The 17,331-nt window shown below is 52.8% G+C and overlaps 2 protein-coding genes across 3 annotated transcripts in view; both read right to left on the bottom strand.

Moving 5' to 3' along the window:
- The window catches only part of PAN3 (Poly(A) specific ribonuclease subunit PAN3), a 54,853-nt gene that overhangs the window by 33,743 nt on the left and 3,779 nt on the right, over positions 1-17,331 (bottom strand). The gene's annotated exons all lie outside the window — the stretch shown is intronic.
- Positions 13,754-14,493, bottom strand: LOC137620095 (serine/arginine repetitive matrix protein 1-like). The gene is made up of 2 exons (XM_068350369.1): positions 14,488-14,493; positions 13,754-14,299 (listed from the first exon to the last, which is right to left on the bottom strand). Exons 1-2 carry the CDS (start codon positions 14,491-14,493, stop codon positions 13,754-13,756), a joined length of 552 nt encoding a protein of 183 aa, XP_068206470.1.

Raw genomic sequence — 17,331 nt, 5'->3', positions numbered from 1 at the left:
CCAATACCACCTCGTCAGGGTATGGGGATGTGACAGTATTAGCTTAATACTAGGAACACAAGGAAACATGGTTTACCTGCAGTGGTTCGAGGTCAGCTGTGCAGAGAACCCAGGATGACGCTTTCCCCAAGAGAGGGGAGGATGAAGAAAAGAATAAGGGCCAGACATACCTTTTCATTCATGCATACTAAGACAGGGTAACAATGCCCTCAACCTTCTGCTACTTGTCCATTAAGGAGCCTGAGGTTTTAAACCAGCTGTTGTGCAGCCACCACAGGGCCGATAGAAAACGTATCGAGCCTCCTGTGGGTCACGTCTTGCAGGTAATGGGCTGTGAAGGTCGTCTGACGCTTCCAGACCCCAGCTTGGAGCACCTGCGTCACTGAGAAGTTTTTCTTGAAGGCCAGGGACGCAGCTACACCCGACGTCATGTGCTCTAGGGCGACGCGACGGAGGAGGGTCTGGATCCAGGGACAGATGGATCATCCTATGAATCCATGCCGAGATGGTGTTCTTGGTAACCCTCCTCTTAGTCCTCCCAGTACTCACAAACAATGCCTGCACCTGGGGACGGACTGCAGCCATTCTTTTGAGATATAGCCTCAGACTGGACACAGTAGGAGATGGTCTGGGTCATCTGTTACAGAACGAAGACTCGAAATCTGGAAGGAGTCGAACCGAAGGTCTGGCATCCCCGGATTCTGAGTCTTAGCAATAAACTCAGGGACGAATTTGAATGTTACCTCCCCCCATCCCCTTGAATGGGCGATGTCATAAGAGAGACCATGAAGTTCACTGACTCGCTTGGCCGAGGCCAAAGCTAGTAGGAACAACGCCTTCCAAGTTAGGTGGCGATCTGAAGCCTGGCGTAATGGTTCGTAGGGAGGTCTCTTAAGAGACCTGAGAACTCGAACCACGTTCCATGGAGGAGGTCTCACTTCCGACTGAGGGCAGTTAAGTTCATAACTCCGTATGAGTAGGGAAAGTTCCAGCGAGGAAGAAATGTCCACTCCTTTGAGCCTGAAGGGTAGACTTAAGGCTGAGCGATAGCCTTTCACCGCCGAGACTGAAAGGCGCATTTCTTCCCGCAAATACACGAAGAACTCCGCTATTGCAAGAATAATGGCATCGAGTGAAGAGATAACCCTTCCACGACACCAACCACAGAAGACTCTCCGCTTTGCCTGGTAGACAGATGCAGATGACTTTCCCAGATGTCCAGACATCCAGACCGCAACTTCTTGCGAAAATCCTCTCTCAGCGAGGAGATGCTGGATAGTCTCCAGGCGTGAAGTCGTAGCGAAGCTACGGCTTTGTGGAAGATGTTGGCATGTGGTTGTTTGAGTAGCTCGTGTCGCGGAGGGAGTTCTCTCGGAAGTTTCGTTAGGAGTTGCAGAAGGTCCGGAAACCATTCTGCGTGATGCCATAGCGAAGCTATAAGGGTAATCAAAAGATTGACCGATATTCTGGTCTTGTCGAGTACCCTCCTCATCAGACAGAACAGGGGAAAGGCGTACACGTCGATGTTGTCCTACCGTTGTTGGAAGGCATCTTGCCAGAGGGCCTTGGGATCCGGGAATGGGGAACAGCACAGCGGAAGCTTAAAGTTCAGCGCTGTAGTGAACAGATCCACAGTCGGGGAACCCCACAAAGTCAGGACTTTGTTGGCTACTAGATGATCCAAACACCACTCGGTACTCACTATCTGAGATGCTCTGCTCAGACTGTCGGCGAGCACATTCCTCTTGCCTGGAATGAAACGTGCCGATGGTGGAATCGAGTGGACTTCGGTCCATCTCAGTATCTCTACTGCAAAATGGGATAGCTGCTTTGAAAAGGTACCTCCTTGCTTGTTGATGTAAGCCACTTCTGTGGTGATGTCGCTCATCACCATCACAGAGTGACCCGCCAGGTATTGTTGGAACTGTTTAAGGGCCAGGAATACGGCCTTCATTTCTAGAAGATTTATATGGAGGCACTTTTCTGATTCTGACCACAGGCCTGAGGTCCTGTGTTGCAGAACATGGGGCCCCCACCCTTTCTTTGAGGCGTCCGAAAACAGCATCAAATCCGGGGGAGGACGAGAAGATCCACTCCTCTTAGTAGGTTCTCATCTGTCACCCACCACTGGAGGTCTGTCTGTTCCACAGGACCCATAGGGATCATGACGTCCGGGGAATCGTAACCCTGATTCCACCGAGACTTGAGCCGCCATTGGAGGGATCTCATCCTGAGGCGACCGTTGGGAACTAGACGAGCCAAAGACGAGAGGTGACCGAGGAGACGTAACCACGATTGGGCTGGAAGTTCTCATCTGAGGAAAGGACTTGCGACCCTCCTCAGCCTTGCTATCCTGCCGTCTGATGGGAAGGCTTTGTGGAGATTGGTGTCTATGATCATGCCTAGATATACCAGTCTTTGAGTGGGAAGCAGAGAGGACTTCTTGAGATTTACCATGATCCCCAGATCATGGCAAAGTCCCAGAAGTTTGTCTCGGTGTCAAAGAAGGGCTGACTCCGAGTCTGCTAGGATCAGCCAGTCGTCCAGATAACGGAAAAGACGGATGCCGATCTTGTGTGCCCACGACGATATTAGGGTGAACACTCTGGTGAAAACCTGTGGTGCTGTGGAGAGACCAAAACACAGCACCTTGAAATGGTAAACCTTGTTGTCTAGGCTGAATCTTAAGTACTTCCTTGAAGACGGATGGACAGGGATCTGGAAGTACGCGTCCTTCAGGTCCAGTGTACACATGAAGTCTTGCAGTTTCACTGCAAGTCTGACCGTGTCTGCGGTCTCCATGCTGAACGGAGTTTGCTTGACAAACTTGTTCAGAGCTGAGAGGTCGATGACTGGTCTCCAGCCTCCAGACGCCTTCTTTACAAGAAAGAGTCGACTGAAGAAGCCTGGAGACCCGTCGAGGACCCCTTGGAGAGCGCCCTTCTTCAACATGGTCTCGACTTCTGCCCGAAGGGCTTGCCCCCTTGCCGATCTCATGGCAAGGGAGCTCAACGACACTGGATCCGCTATCAGGGGAGGTAGAGATGTTGTGAACGGGACGCGATATCCCTGACTGATTACGGAAATCGTCCAGGAATGGGCCCCGAGTTGCTGCCACCTGTTTGCGCAACTTTGTAGGCATCCCCCCACTGGTGAATATGCTGGGGGACTGCCAATCCTAGCGTTTGCGGCCTCGGCCGCTCCCTCTAGGATTCTTTCCTCCCCTGGAGGACTTTTTGCCTTTCTTGTCCTTGACAGGAAAGGGCTTAGACACTGTCGTCTTCGCTGCAGCTGCCGGTTTCGTGGTCTTGGTAGGACGTGGCTGCTGGGGTGCTGGAGGTTTATAGGGCTTTGATGTTAGAGCCCTATGTAAGAGAGAGTCCTGGTTGGACTTCCTCCACCTCTCAGCGGCCTGCTCCACGTCCTTAGGCTCAAACAAGTTCTTCCCCAAAACGGAAGAATTCCTGAGCCTGCTGATCTCGGTATTGGGGACCTTTTGATGGAACCTCTCAGACACCACATCTGGACGTTTCAAGATGGTGTTACCCCACAAGTTCAAGACTTGGTGGGCTAGAAACTCGATCATGCAAGTGCCCAAGAGTAAAAAGGTCTCCATAGTCTTCCTGGTACTTTCTTTGGACAAATCCTCCGAACGTAACAGGATGCCTAGGGTCCCTAGCCAGATATCCAGCCACAAAGTGGCCTGCATGGCACACTTCGCCACCTTCTCCTGGCTAAGGATCTCCGTAGCCGAGAACGAGACCTGCCGGTTGGAGTGTCTCTCAAGAAGGACTCCCCTGGTAAGCTCTTCCAACGAATGGTGAAGGGGAAGAGCCAAACAAGTCTCCTCAACGATGTCGAAGTACCTCCTCTGTTGGACACGAGGAGGTGGGAGGAGTTTGTTGCCGGCGCTGGATCGGCTGGAGGAGGCAAGCTCGGAGAGCTGGACTTCGACCTTGTCTCTGGCACTTTTGACCCCTTGAGACCAGGGCAAAGCCGCACTGGCCTTCGAGGGTTTTAGAGTCCCAAAGACATGGTATAAGACCGTGTCTTTGCCCTCACGAGGAGGAATCTCTGGATCAGCAAACCCATTGAGATTCCTCATAAGGGTCAGAACCTGCCAGAACACATGTTCTGATTCCTGTAGCTCTCCTCCTGAAGGGCTAGCAAAAGTCTCCTGTCCCCAAAGGCTCTTCTTGGGGGACTCGTGGACGTTTTCCGAGTGCTTGGCTGGCTCCGGTCTAAGCCTTGATGACGACTTCGGTACAGTCTTGGAGTCCTTCGACTCCCTCCTGGGAGGGATGCAGGACTCCAACAACGACGGTGGGAGGCTCTTCTCCACCCCTACCCGAGAAGACTTTCCAGCACGAGGTGGGGTTTTCCTCATTGGTGCGATGGGGGAACGCCTCACCTCACGTGACTCCCCTGAGGACGGGAAGTCTTCGTCCGAAGGGGAGGGAGATAAAGTCTGGGGGGTGAGGAGGCCTTCCTCAAGGACTTACGAGGAGTCAGCTTCGCCCTCGGAGAAGTTACCACGTTCGACACTCCTCTCTTCCTCTTCAGGGGAGTAGAAGCTGCCAAGGATTTGTGGCCCAGGTCAGAGAGAACAGGCTTAAACGCCTGCATGACCGCTCTGACCAGTGTCCCAAACCAAGGCTGCTGGCTGATGGCTGCGCTGTCAGATACTCCCTCTGGAGGGAAAGGGATCGACCGATCCCTAAGAGGAGTTACCAAAGGGGGGTTCGCCTGAAACAAAGATGATGAAGGAGAAGAAATGTCCCTGGACCTTTCTGGAACCTTCCCCACTGCCGGCGAGCGCGCTGTTTTACGCTTACGGGGGGGGGGGGGGGGGGGGGGGGGGGAGAGGGACGATGATGATGACCTTGCCGCGCGTTGTCCTGCAGCCTCGCGCGTGGGGGTGTTGATGATCGCGCTGGCGCTTGCGCAATGGGAAATGCCCTGGGTCGCGCGCGCGCACGAGGGTAATGGCGAGGGCGCGCAGGGGCACGAGCTGGAGAAAGCAGAGGGTGCGCAGAAGGAAGGTTGCGCGCCTGCGCGCGAAGGTGAATGTTCGCTCGTGCGCGGGCGAGCAGTATCCGGCTGAAGAGCCCGTGCAGGCGATGATACCGTTGGGCGCGTGCGCGCAGGAGACATATCTCTTGTGTGCGGGCGTGCCTGAGTGCGCACATCAGGCTGTGGAGATGGGCGTGGGCGCAAGTGGGAGACTGCGCGCGCAGGCGTGCTGGCAAGGGATGGCGCGCAGGTGGAGAACGATGGCGCATTGGCGAGCGCTGACGAGCAGGGGAAGGAATTAACTTCCCTACTGCGCCCAGATCCGAAGATCGTGGGCGTGCAAGAGAGCGATGGCACGTAGGTGAGCGCTGGCGGGCATGGCGCACAGCAGGTTGAAGGCGCGCAGGTGAGCGCTGGTGCGCTTTAACAGGAGCCTCCTTCGTAGATGAGCGCTTGCGCGCAGGAGAGCACTGGCGCGCAGGTGAGCGCTGGCGCGTATGGGACGTATGTGCCAACTTGTGCATACGCCCTTGTTGTCCCGAAGGGACCGTTGCCTGTTTCACAACAGGATGTGTTGGCGCCCACAGCGCGTCAGCAGCCAGGAACAGCGACAGCAGGTCAGCAGGTCTGACGGGTGGAAGGTCGACGTGTCCTTTGTAAGGACGACCTTCGACCGAAGGGGATCGCGAACGATCTGAAGAGAGGTCCAGGGTTGTAGCTGGGAGAGTCGGAGAACGATGGCGAGGTTCCTCTGCGGCGGACTGCGGAGACGATGAACCGAAGAGGCGCCTCCTCACACCCTTGTGAGGTGAAGGAAGGCCTCTACAGCGAAGAGGAAGGCGGGCTTTACGCCTTATGCGCCCTCTGGAGGCCGTGGGGTCAGCGGGCTGACCATCAGCAGTCCTTCGAAGAGGAGTCTCTGTGAGTGAACTCCCCCGAGGGGGAGAATCACCGGCAGGAGAGACCGTTGGACTTAGTTCCTCCCTCGAAGGATGAACAGAGGAAGGAACTAAGCCTTCAGCTACAACAGGTTGATCAGGAGCAGAGGTCTGAGATAACGCATCGGAAGCCTCTGCCACCACAACGTCGACGATAGACAGAGGATCAACCTCTGCCAAAGTCGGCGATTGTTTGACAGCAGCCCCCAACCGGATCATGTCAAACAAGGCTTCCTTGGAGGGCGAACCCTCAAGCCCCAAGGAAGACCAAAGCTGAAATAAATCATTATTAGACATATAAAGATTAAAATCCTCCCCCGGGGGAGGAGGAGGAGCTACCTCGCTATGGGAGGAAACTCCCTCTCCCGAACCCCGAGATCGGGCAACAGAACTATGGCCTACGCTACCACTCGACAGTTTCTCGGAAGAAACTGATCGAGCGGGAGCTTCGGAGGAGGTTTGGGCAACGGAAGAAGAGCCCTTGGGATTTTCTCCTTTCAAAGAAACCTTCGAAGGAGAAATATCCCGTTTGGACTCCTTTTTCCGTCGCCGAGAAAACCTCTCCCACTGGGAGGTAGACCACTCCCTACACTCACCACACTTATTATTTCTATCACACCACTGGCCCCTACAATAAGGACAAAGGGTGTGAGGGTCCGTATCGACCGCCGACATAAACGTGCCACAAGGGCGGTCGGGTAATCCAGGACACTTTCGCATGATAGCAGAGGCCAACTTCAAACACACCTGTAAAAGGAAAAGCAAAAAGCATAAAATGGCTGTCAGAAAGGCTAGGGTGAAAGCAGACATGTCCGACTACCATCCAAGCCGAGAGCAAGGTGAGCTCAAGCACAGGTGTGTGTGTGTGTGGGGGGGGGGTAGCAAGCTACACTCCCTACCTCCCGCTAACTAGCGGTGGGGTAGTAAACCCTCATTAAAATTCTAATGGCTCGTCATTTCAGCTACGCCGAAAGTAATAACCCCTATTAAATAGCGTGGTTTGTATGTCAGTTACAGAACAATTGGGAAGCAAAAAGGGGTTAATTTTAAGTCTAAGGGTAAACTAAGGTTAGATTGAGAACCTTAGATTAGGTGGTGTTTGTTTCCCATTTAAAATGTAGGTTTTCAGTAATAACTTTTGAACCTATACACCTGATATGTCTCAAAAAAACGACAAAGGCTCCAGAGGATGTCCCCATATCCGAACTGGCCGGTTTACCCTCATGAAAATTGTCAATACAGTCCTGTATATGAGCATAAGTCATGACTCCTGTTAACCTCCTAACCACCAGGGCATTAAGATGAGGCAACTGTTATATGTCACTACAAAGGAATGGTAGGGTAAGTTATTTGAATATATGATCATATATGAGAAATGAATTTGCGTACATTTAACCATCCTGTATTCCTGAACTAAACTTCTTTTTTTTTAAGAAAAGTTGCAAATAAAGGAGTGACAGCTGCACCCCCAAGGAAGGGGGATAATGAAATTGATCTTACCTCTTGTTCTTGACTTCGGTTGCGATCGATTTCTTACAAAAGATATTTCTTGCCGTGTGAAAGTGCTGGGTTTGCTGCATGATCTGTTGACCAATTACCACCGAGCTAAGAATCCAGGTATACAAGACCTATGGGGTTACTCCCTGAGATTCTTCCTGAGAGCAGGGATACATCTAATATGTCTGGCAAATCTGTGTGTTCCTCTGGCTCCTTCTGTTGCCGTAAGAAGAGTAGAGATTCTGGTACCCGCTGGTCCCTTCTTGTTGGGATGAGATAAAGAAAGACTAAGTCGTGAACAGCTGGATTCTAGGTCATGATCCTAAACTCCTGAACCAAGGTGATGAACATCTATCCGTCAGAAAGACTTGGAACACACACAAAGTTATTCTGTTTGCTAATTGCTTCATCAAGACAGAACTAATAAAGGAATCCAAAGTCAAGTACTGTACTATCTGCAGCCCGTCCCACAGGTTCGAGCGGGATAGCTTGAGACATGACAAATTCGGAGATAATTTGTATTTTTCCTAACCATACAAACCTTAGCTATTTACAGAGGGTTTACCTTTCAGCGCAGCTGAAATGACGAGCCAATAGTTTTAACGAGGGTTAATTACCCCCGCGCTAGTTAGCGGGGGGTGGGGAAGGGTAGCTTGCTACCCCTCCCCCCTCCACACACCGGTGACTTGCTTCACTTCACTTAGAGGTAGGACTTGTCTTGGGGGACAGGGCTGGCGGGCAAATATGTGTAAATAGCTAAGGTTTGTATGGTTAGGAAAAATACAAATTATCTCCGAATTTGTCATTTGTTCCGTAACCGAAATACAAACCACGCTATTTACATAGGGCGACTTACCCTTAGGCAGGGTGGAAAGTCCCCAGCCTTACTGGCTTTGGCTTACCCGGGGACTCAGAATCCGAGTGAGCAGCACTCGAGAAAAAGAGTCCCTGCACCTCGCAAGCGTGCGGCCTACATAAGTTGTGTGTGGAGAAAAGAAGTGTGACTCGTCCTAGGAAGTTGACCTGAAGTCCTTTAGATGGAATTCTAGGCTAGGACGTCCCCATACCACCTCGTCAGGGTATGGGGGACGCGACAGTATTATTCTAAATACTAGGAACACAAGGAAGCATGGTTTACCTGCAGAGGTTTGAGGTCAGCTATGCAGAGACCCAGGATGCTGCATTCCCCAAGAGAGGGGAGGATGAAGAAAGAAATAAGGGCCAGACACAATCTTTCATTCACGCAGACTAAAACCGGGTAACAGTGCCCTCAACCTTCTGCTACTTGTCCATTAAGGAGCCTGAGGTTAGACCAGCTGTTGTGCAGCCACCACAGGGCCGATAGAAAAAGTATCGAGGCTCCTGTGGGTCACGTCTTGCAGGTAGCGGGCTGTGAAGGTCGTTTGACGCTTCCAGACTCCAGCTTGTAACACCTGCGTCACAGACAAGTTTCTCTTGAAGGCCAGGGACGAAGCGATGCCCCTGACATCATGTGCCCTAGGGCGACGTGACGGAGGAGGGTCTGGATTCAAGGCATGATGAATGGTCCGTCGAATCCAGGCTGAGATGGTATTCTTGGTGACCCTCCTCTTCGTCCTTCCCGTGCTCACAAACAGAGCTTGCACGCGGGGACGGGCTGCAGTTGTTCTCTTCAGATAACGCCTCAGACTTCTTACTGGGCAAATTAGCAGATGATCTGGGTCATCTGTTACGGAAAGGAAACTCGTAACCCTGAAGGAGTCGAACCGTGGGTCCGGCACTCCAGGGTTCTGAGTCTTGGCAACAAAATCAGGGACAAACCTGAACGTTACCTCCCCCCCATCCCCTTGAATGGGCGATGTCGCATGAGAGACCATGAAGTTCACTGACCCGCTTGGCCGAAACCGGAGCGAGCAGGAATACCGTCTTCCAAGTCAGGTGTTGGTCAGAGGCCTGGCGTAATGGTTCAAACGGGGGTCTCTTCAGAGCCCTGAGGACCCGAACCACGTTCCAAGGAGGAGGTCTCGCTTCCGACTGAGGGCAGGTAAGCTCGTAGCTTCGTATGAGTAAGGAAAGTTCCAGCGAGGAGGAAATGTCTATTCCTTTCAGCCTGAAGGCTGGGCTTAAGGCTGAGCGATAGCCTTTCACCGCCGAGACCGAAAGGCGCATTTCCTCCCGCAAATACACGAGAAACTCCGCTATTGCTGGAATAGTGGCATCGAGGGGAGAGATACCCTTCCCACGACACCAACCACAGAAGACTCTCCACTTCGCCTGGTAGACCCCTGCGGATGACTTTCGCAGGTGTCGAAACATCCTTTCCGCAACTTGTTGCGAAAAGCCTCTCTCAGTGAGGAGACGCTGGATAGTCTCCAGGCGTGAAGCCGAAGCGATGCTACGGCTTTGTGGAAGATGTTGCAATGTGGTTGTCTGAGTAGCTCGTGTCGTGGGGGAAGCTCTCTCGGGAGTTCCGTCAGGAGCTGCAGAAGGTCCGGGAACCACTCTGCATGATGCCATAGCGGAGCTATTAAGGTCATTGACAGGTTGACCGATAGTCTGGTCTTGTTGAGCACCCTTCTCATCAGACAGAACGGTGGGAAGGCGTAGACGTCGATGTTGTCCCACCGTTGTTGGAAGGCATCTTGCCAGAGTGCCTTGGGGTCCGGGACTCGGGAGCAGTACAGCGGCAGCTTGAAATTCAAGGCTGTCGCGAACAGGTCCACTGTCGGGGAACCCCACAAAGTCAGGACTTTGTTGGCTACTTGAGGATCCAAAGACCACTCGGTACTCACTATCTGCGAAGCTCTGCTCAGACTGTCGGCGAGCACATTCCTTTTGCCAGGAATGAAGCTAGCTGATAGACGTATCGAGCGGACTTCGGTCCATCTCAGTATCTCTACTGCAAGATGGGATGGCTGTCGTGAAAACGTACCTCCCTGCTTGTTGATATAAGCCACTACTGTGGTGTTGTCGCTCATCACCACCACGGAGTGACCCGCCAGGGTCTGTTGGAACTGTTGAAGGGCCAGAAAAACGGCCTTCATCTCTAGCAGGTTGATGTAGAGGTACTTTTCTGATTCTGACCATAGGCCTGAGGCCCTCTGGTTCAGAACGTGGGCCCCCCACCCTTCTTTTGATGCGTCCGAAAACAGCATCAAATCCGGGGGAAGGACGAGAAGATCCACTCCCTTTCGAAGGTTGTCGTCGGTCAGCCACCACCGCAGGTCCGTCCGTTCCGCAGGTCCTATCGAGACCAGAGAGTCCGGGGAATCGATGCCTTGATTACACCGGGACTTGAGCCCCCACTGCAGAGATCTCATCCTGAAGCGGCCGTTGGGAACTAGACGGGCCAAGGAGGCTAGGTGACCGAAGAGACGTAACCAAGATTGGGCTGGAAGGTCTTCTCGACTGAGGAAAGGCTCTGCAAACCTCCTCAGCCTTGCTATCCTGTCGTCTGATGGAAAGGCTTTGTGGAGATTGGTGTCTAATATCATGCCTAGATATACCAGTCGTTGTGTTGGGAGCAGAGAGGACTTCTCGAGATTTACCATGATCCCTAGATCTTGGCAAATTCCCAGAAGCCTGTCTCGGTGTCGAAGAAGGGTCGACTTCGAGTCTGCCCGGATCAGCCAGTCGTCCAGATAACGGAGGAGACGGATGCCGTTCCTGTGCGCCCACGAAGATATCAGTGTGAACACTCTGGTGAACACCTGAGGTGCTGTGAAGAGACCGAAACACAGCACCTTGAACTGGTAGATCTTGTTGTCTAGGCTGAATCTTAGGTACTTCCTGGAAGATGGATGGATTGGAATCTGGAAGTATGCGTCCTTCAGATCCAGTGTGCACATGAAGTCTTGCAGTCTCACTGCAAGTCTGACCGTGCCTGCTGTCTCCATGCTGAACGAAGTTTGTTTGACAAACTTGTTCAGGGCTGAGAGGTCGATGACGGGTCTCCAGCCTCCAGACGCCTTCTTTACAAGAAAGAGTCGACTGAAGAAGCCTGGGGAGCCGTCTACGACCTCCTGGAGAGCATCCTTCTTGAGCATGGTCTCGACTTCTGCCCGAAAGGCTAGCCCCTTTGCCGATCCCATGGCATAGGAGCTCAACGACACTGGATTCGCTGTCAGGGGAGGTTGAAATGAAATGAACGGGACGAGATATCCTTGTCCGATCACAGAGACCGTCCAGGAATCAGCCCCGTGTTGCTGCCACCTGTGCATGCAACTTTGCAGGCATCCCCCTACAGGTGGAAACGCAGGGGGATTGCCAATCCTAGCGTTTGCGGCCTTGGCCGCTCCTTCTAGGATTTTTGCCTCCCCTGGAGGACTTTCTGCCCTTCTTGTCTTTGACAGGAATGGGCTGCAGTTTAGACACCTTGGTCTTAGCTGCCGGAGCCTGCTTCGATGTCTTGCGAGGCTGCTGTTGCTGAGGAGGAGCTGGAGGTTTGTAGGGCCGAGATGTAAGGGCCTTCTGGAGGAGCGAATCGTGACTCGTCTTCCTCCACCTCTCAGCTGTCCGTTCTATATCCTTGGGCTCAAACAGGTTTCCTCCAAGGATGGAGGAATGTCTGAGCTTGCTGACATCCACAGCGGGGACCTTCGGGTGGAACCTCTCAGTCACCGCATCACGTCGATTTAGAATCGAGTTAGCCCACAGGTTAGTGACCTGGTGAGCCAAGAACTCGATGGAGCGCGTGCCCGAGAGGAGGAAGGTCTCCAGGGCCTTCCTATTGCTCTCCTTGGACAAGTCCTCAGAGTGCAATAGGATGCCCAGAGACCCCAGCCAGACATCCAGCCACGAAGTGGCCTGCATGGCACACTTAGCGACTTTCTCTTGGCTTAGGATCTCCGACGCTGAGAATGTCACCTGCCGGGCATTGAGTTTCTCTAGAGAGAGACCTCTGGTGAGCTCTTCCACAGAGTGGTGGAGGGGAAGAGCTAAACAAGACTCCTCCATGATCTCAAAGTACCTCCTCTGCTGAACGCGAGGAGGTGGGAGGAGCTTGTTCCCGGCAGAAGAACGGCTGGAGGAGGCGAGCTCGGAAAGCTGGCCGTCGACCTTGTCCCTGGCACTCTTCACCCCTTGGGACCATGGCAGGGCTGCACTGGCCTTTGGGGGGCTTCTGAATACCATAAACTTGGTCCAGGACCGTATCCTTGCCTTCGCGGGGGGCGGTCTCGGGGTCCTTAAAACTATTGAGTTGCCTCATTAGATTAAGGACCTGCCAGAAGGCATGCTCTGACTCGCGCTGCTCTCCTCCTTGTGGACTGGCAGCTAAGTCTCCTGTCCCCATTGGCTCTTCTTGGGGAGACACGCGGACGTCCTCCCGGGGAATGGTTGGCTCTGGACGAAACCTAGAAGATGACTTGGGTATCGTCTTTGAGTCCTTGGGCTCCCTCCTGGGAGGGATACAGGACTCTAGCAAAGAGGTCTGGAAGGTCCCTCCTATGCGAGACATTTCTCTTCCTTGAGGTGGGGTTCCTCCCATTGGTGCCGTGGGAGAGTGCCTCACCTCGCTGGATTCTCCTGAGGACGGGAAAGCTTCGTCCGCAGGAGAAGGAGAAAGCGCCTGCAAAGGGGAAGGGGCCTTCCCGATGGACCTCTTGGGAGCCAGCTTGACCCTGGGAGAAGTTACCGCGAAATCCACTCCTCTCCTTCTCTTCAGCGGGGACGAGGGAGCTGTTGGTTTTAGTCCCAGATCAGCGAGGGCTGGCTTCATAGCCTGCACGACCTCTTTCATCAGGGAATTAAACCAAGGCTGGCGGCTGACTGACGCAGAGTCAGCGATTCCTGCTGGAGGGAAGGGGATCGGCTGATCCTTAGGAGTGGATACTACTGGGCCTGCCTGAAACGAAGAAAGGGAAGAAGAATGTTGCCTGGACCTCTCCGATGAATCTTCCTGCTCCTGGACGTGTGCTCGGCGCTTACGAGATGGCGATCGCGAGGATGATCTGGAAGCACGCGGCCCCGGCAACTGGCAAGGTTGCGCGCGCTGCGAAAACCGTCGGGAATCGCGTTGGCAAAACCGCTGGGTCGCGCGTGGGCGCTGGGTCGTGCGCAGGCGACCGTTGGCGCGCGGAGATGAGGGCGTGGGAGCGCGGGCGAGTCGGTGCGTTGACGCGCTGGCGAGGGGGCGTGCAGGCGAAGGTGTGCGTGGATGCACAAGTGAGGGTGCGCGTGAGTGCCCGGGTGATCGCTGGCGATCAGGAGAGCGATGGCGCGTAGGCGATCGGTGGAGCATAGGCGAGTGTAAGCGCGTTGGCGAACGATAACGCGTGGGGCGAGTAGGCGACCTACTGCGTGGGCGAGTCGGTGACCTGTGGCGATCAGACGCGTGGGTGAGCGTTTGCGCACAGGCGAAGGATAGCGCGGGCGCGTAGGAAAACACTGGCGCATAGGATGGCGCGCAGAGAAGTTGCCAACTGGGGTGCAGGGCCAGGGGGCGCTGATGTGCTCAAGGGCGAATGCTCGTGGGCGGGCTCAGGAGTCGACTCGTGGGCGCGCGGGCGCACATGCACTTTAGAAGTGCGCACAGGAGAAAACGCACGGTGATGCGCAGGTGGTGGTCGACGCGTAGGGGAACGCTGGCGGGGCAAAGGATCAATGACCTTGCCTGCGCCCAGATCCGAAGGTCGTGGGCGCGTGGGTGAACGTTGGTGCGCATGGCGCGCATCAGGAACTGGGCACGCAGTAGTGCGCTGAGGAGCAGGAGATTGACGGCGCTCAGGAGACTGTTGACGCGCAGTGCGCACATGCGAGTGCTGGCGAGCAGGAGAGCGCTGAAGAACAGGAGCGCGCTGACGAGCAGGAGAGCGCTGGTGAGAACAGTCTGTTGACTCATCCGCAGGAGAGCGCTGACGAGCAGGAGAGCTCTGGTGAGAAGAGTCAGGTGACTCATCAGCAGGAGAGCGCTTGCACGCAGGAGAGCACTGGCGAGCAGGTGAGCGCTGGCGAGCAGGAGGGCGCTGGCGATCAGGAGGGCGCTGGCGATCAGGAGAGCGCTGGCGCTTGCGCGCTACTGTAGGGCGCACAGGTGTAACCTGACGCGGAAGGGACTTACCCACATTGTTTGATAAGCCCTTCTGCTCTGAAGGGACCGATGCTTGAATGATCATGGAAGATCTGGCAGGCGCAGGAGATCGCGAACGATCTGCGGAGAGGTCCAGTGATGTCACTGCCACGGTCTGCTCCCGACGAGAAGAATCCTTTGCAGGGGACGACGAAGATGAAGACCCAAAGAGAAGGCGCCTCTTAACTCCCTTGTAAGGAGAAGGAAGGCCTCGGCGGCGAAGAGGAGGGCGAGCCTTACGGCGAAGACGACCTCGAGGCAGGGTATCACCGTCGTCGGTCCTCCGAAGAGGAGTCTCTGTCAGTGCACTCCCCCGAGGGGGAGGAACACCCACAGGAGAGACCGTTGGACCCAGCTTTCCCCTCGAAGGATGTTCGGAGGGAGAACCTAAGCCTTCAGCAACATCCGCAACAGCAGCAGCCGGGGTTTGACCCGACCCGTCGGACGCCTCTGCCACAACAACGTCGACAATAGCCAGAGGGTCTACCTCTGGTATTACCGGCGACTGTTGGACAGCTGCCCCCAACTGGATCAGATCAAACAGGGCTTCCTTGGAGGGCGAGCCCTTAAGCCCCAAGGAAGCCCAAAGCTGGAAAAGATCATTGTTAGACACAGTTTGGTTATCAACAAAATCAACAATGTCCTCCCCCGGAGGAGGAGGGGGAGCTGCCTCGCTATGGGAGGCAACACCCTCTCCCGAACCCCGAGATTGGGAAACAAAAGAATGACCTACGCTACCACTCGGCGGGCTCTCGCGAGAGACCGAACGAGTGGGAGCTTCGGGCAACAGAAGAAGAGTCCTTGGAGCCTTCCTTCCTCAAGGCAGCCCCTGAGGGAGAACGGTCTCGTTTAGAATTCTTCTTGCGCTGCTGGGCAAACCTCTCCCACTGGGAGGTAGGCCACTCCCTACATTCCATACAAACATTATCACTTTCACACCGTTGACCTCGACACTGCGGGCAAAGGGTGTGAGGGTCTGTATCGACCGCTGACATGAATGTTCCACAGGGGCGGTCGGGGAGTCCAGGGCACTTCCGCATAATGGGAAGAAAAGGTAGAGGCCAACTTCAAACACACAACTGAAAGAAAAAGAAAAACAGATTAAGGCTGTCAACAATGCGAGGACGAGACTGACACGTCTGTACATCGTCCGAGCGAAAAGTGAAGTGAAGCAGCTCACCTGTGTGTGGGGGGGAGGGGTAGCTAGCTACCCCTCCCCTACCCCCATGCTAACTAGCGCGGGGGTAGTTTAACCCTCATTAAAATCTAATGGCTCGTCATTTCAGCTACGCCGAAAGTAAACCCTATGTAAATAGCGTGGTTTGTATTTCGGTTACGGAACAACTAACTGTTACGGCCACCAGAAGCTGAGTGGCAGCGTTTACTTACGAGGTCAGTAACAGACATCTAACTGTTACGGCCACCAGAAGCTGAGTGGCAGCGTTTACTTACGAGGTCAGTAACAGACATCTAACTGTTACGGCCACCAGAAGCTGAGTGGCAGCGTTTACTTACAAGGTCAGTAACAGACATCTAACTGTTACGGCCACCAGAAGCTGAGTGGCAGCGTTTACTTACAAGGTCAGTAACAGACGTCAGACTGTCACGGCCACCAAAAGCTTAATGGCTGCGTTCACTTACTAGGTCGGTAACAGACGTCCGACTGTCACGACGATTAAAAGCTAAGTGGGTGCGTTTATTCTAACATTTACCATTACCCCGCCGAAACACTGGTGGGAAAGATGGTGCAATCATACATTGTTGCCATACCCACAAGAAATCTTTTATATGGTCGTAACAAAGTGCACCAAAAGCTTACCCTTTTAAATGACGAGTGTTTGTATCCACATAGGAACAATGATAAAATATGAAAAAGTAGTCATCATTTCAAATATAAGTTTAGGCACAGGTATTATATGACCTGCCTATTGTTTTTCAGACAAACTAAAATAATTGCTTTATTAAAACTAAGGTAATATTTTTACATAGCTTCCAAGCACATCTTTATAAAGTAAAATTTAAAATTAAGTGTCTTAAAACAGTGACATTTTTGCAAAAGATATTATCGAGAAGCTAGTCTATAAAAAGTGTAATTGCAATTTTATAAAGTTTGGCTACAACATATGTACCTAAAAGTGGTTTTATCTATAAATTAGGCTGGAACCCATGATAAATTGTGAACATTTAACCCTTTAACCCCCAAAGGACGTACTGGTACGTTTCACAAAACTCATCCCTTTACCCTCATGGACGTACCGGTACGTCCTTGCAAAAAAATGCTATAAAATTTTTTTTTTTTCATATTTTTGATAGTTTTTTTTAAAAAATTCAGGCATTTTCCAAGAGAATGAGACCAACCTGACCTCTCTATGACAAAAATTAAGGCTGTTAGAGCAATTTAAAAAAAATATATTGCAAAATGTACTGGGGAAAAAATAACCCCTTCGGGGCTAAGGGTTGGAAATTTCCAAAGAGCCTGGGGGTAAAAGGGTTAACACAAGAGTCTAAACACCTTGCGTAATTGTGCGTAGTAGTAAGGGTGGCCGAGGAGTTGTAAGAAAGGTAATTCTGGGGCTCAGCAACTTAGGCTAGGCCAAGTTATGTATCTTTAGCCATAATGAGTATATTAAATTCTGAAAATCAGGTGGAGAAAATTATTGATATGTGAAAGCAAACTGTAATTCACTTGGCCCCCCTTATTTTTCGTGCCCTACTGTAGAGAAAGCTAGACCAAATGTTAAAAACCTTTAAATACTTTAATTTGGAATGTTATCTCTAGGGTAGGAATCTACAGACCTGGTTAGAAAAATTGCCTTCATCATGATATGAGATTTA

This window comes from Palaemon carinicauda, chromosome 26 (assembly GCF_036898095.1).
Source record: "Palaemon carinicauda isolate YSFRI2023 chromosome 26, ASM3689809v2, whole genome shotgun sequence".
NCBI classification, from domain to species: Eukaryota; Metazoa; Arthropoda; class Malacostraca; order Decapoda; family Palaemonidae; genus Palaemon; species Palaemon carinicauda.
This window is presented reverse-complemented; position numbering and strand designations above follow the sequence as displayed.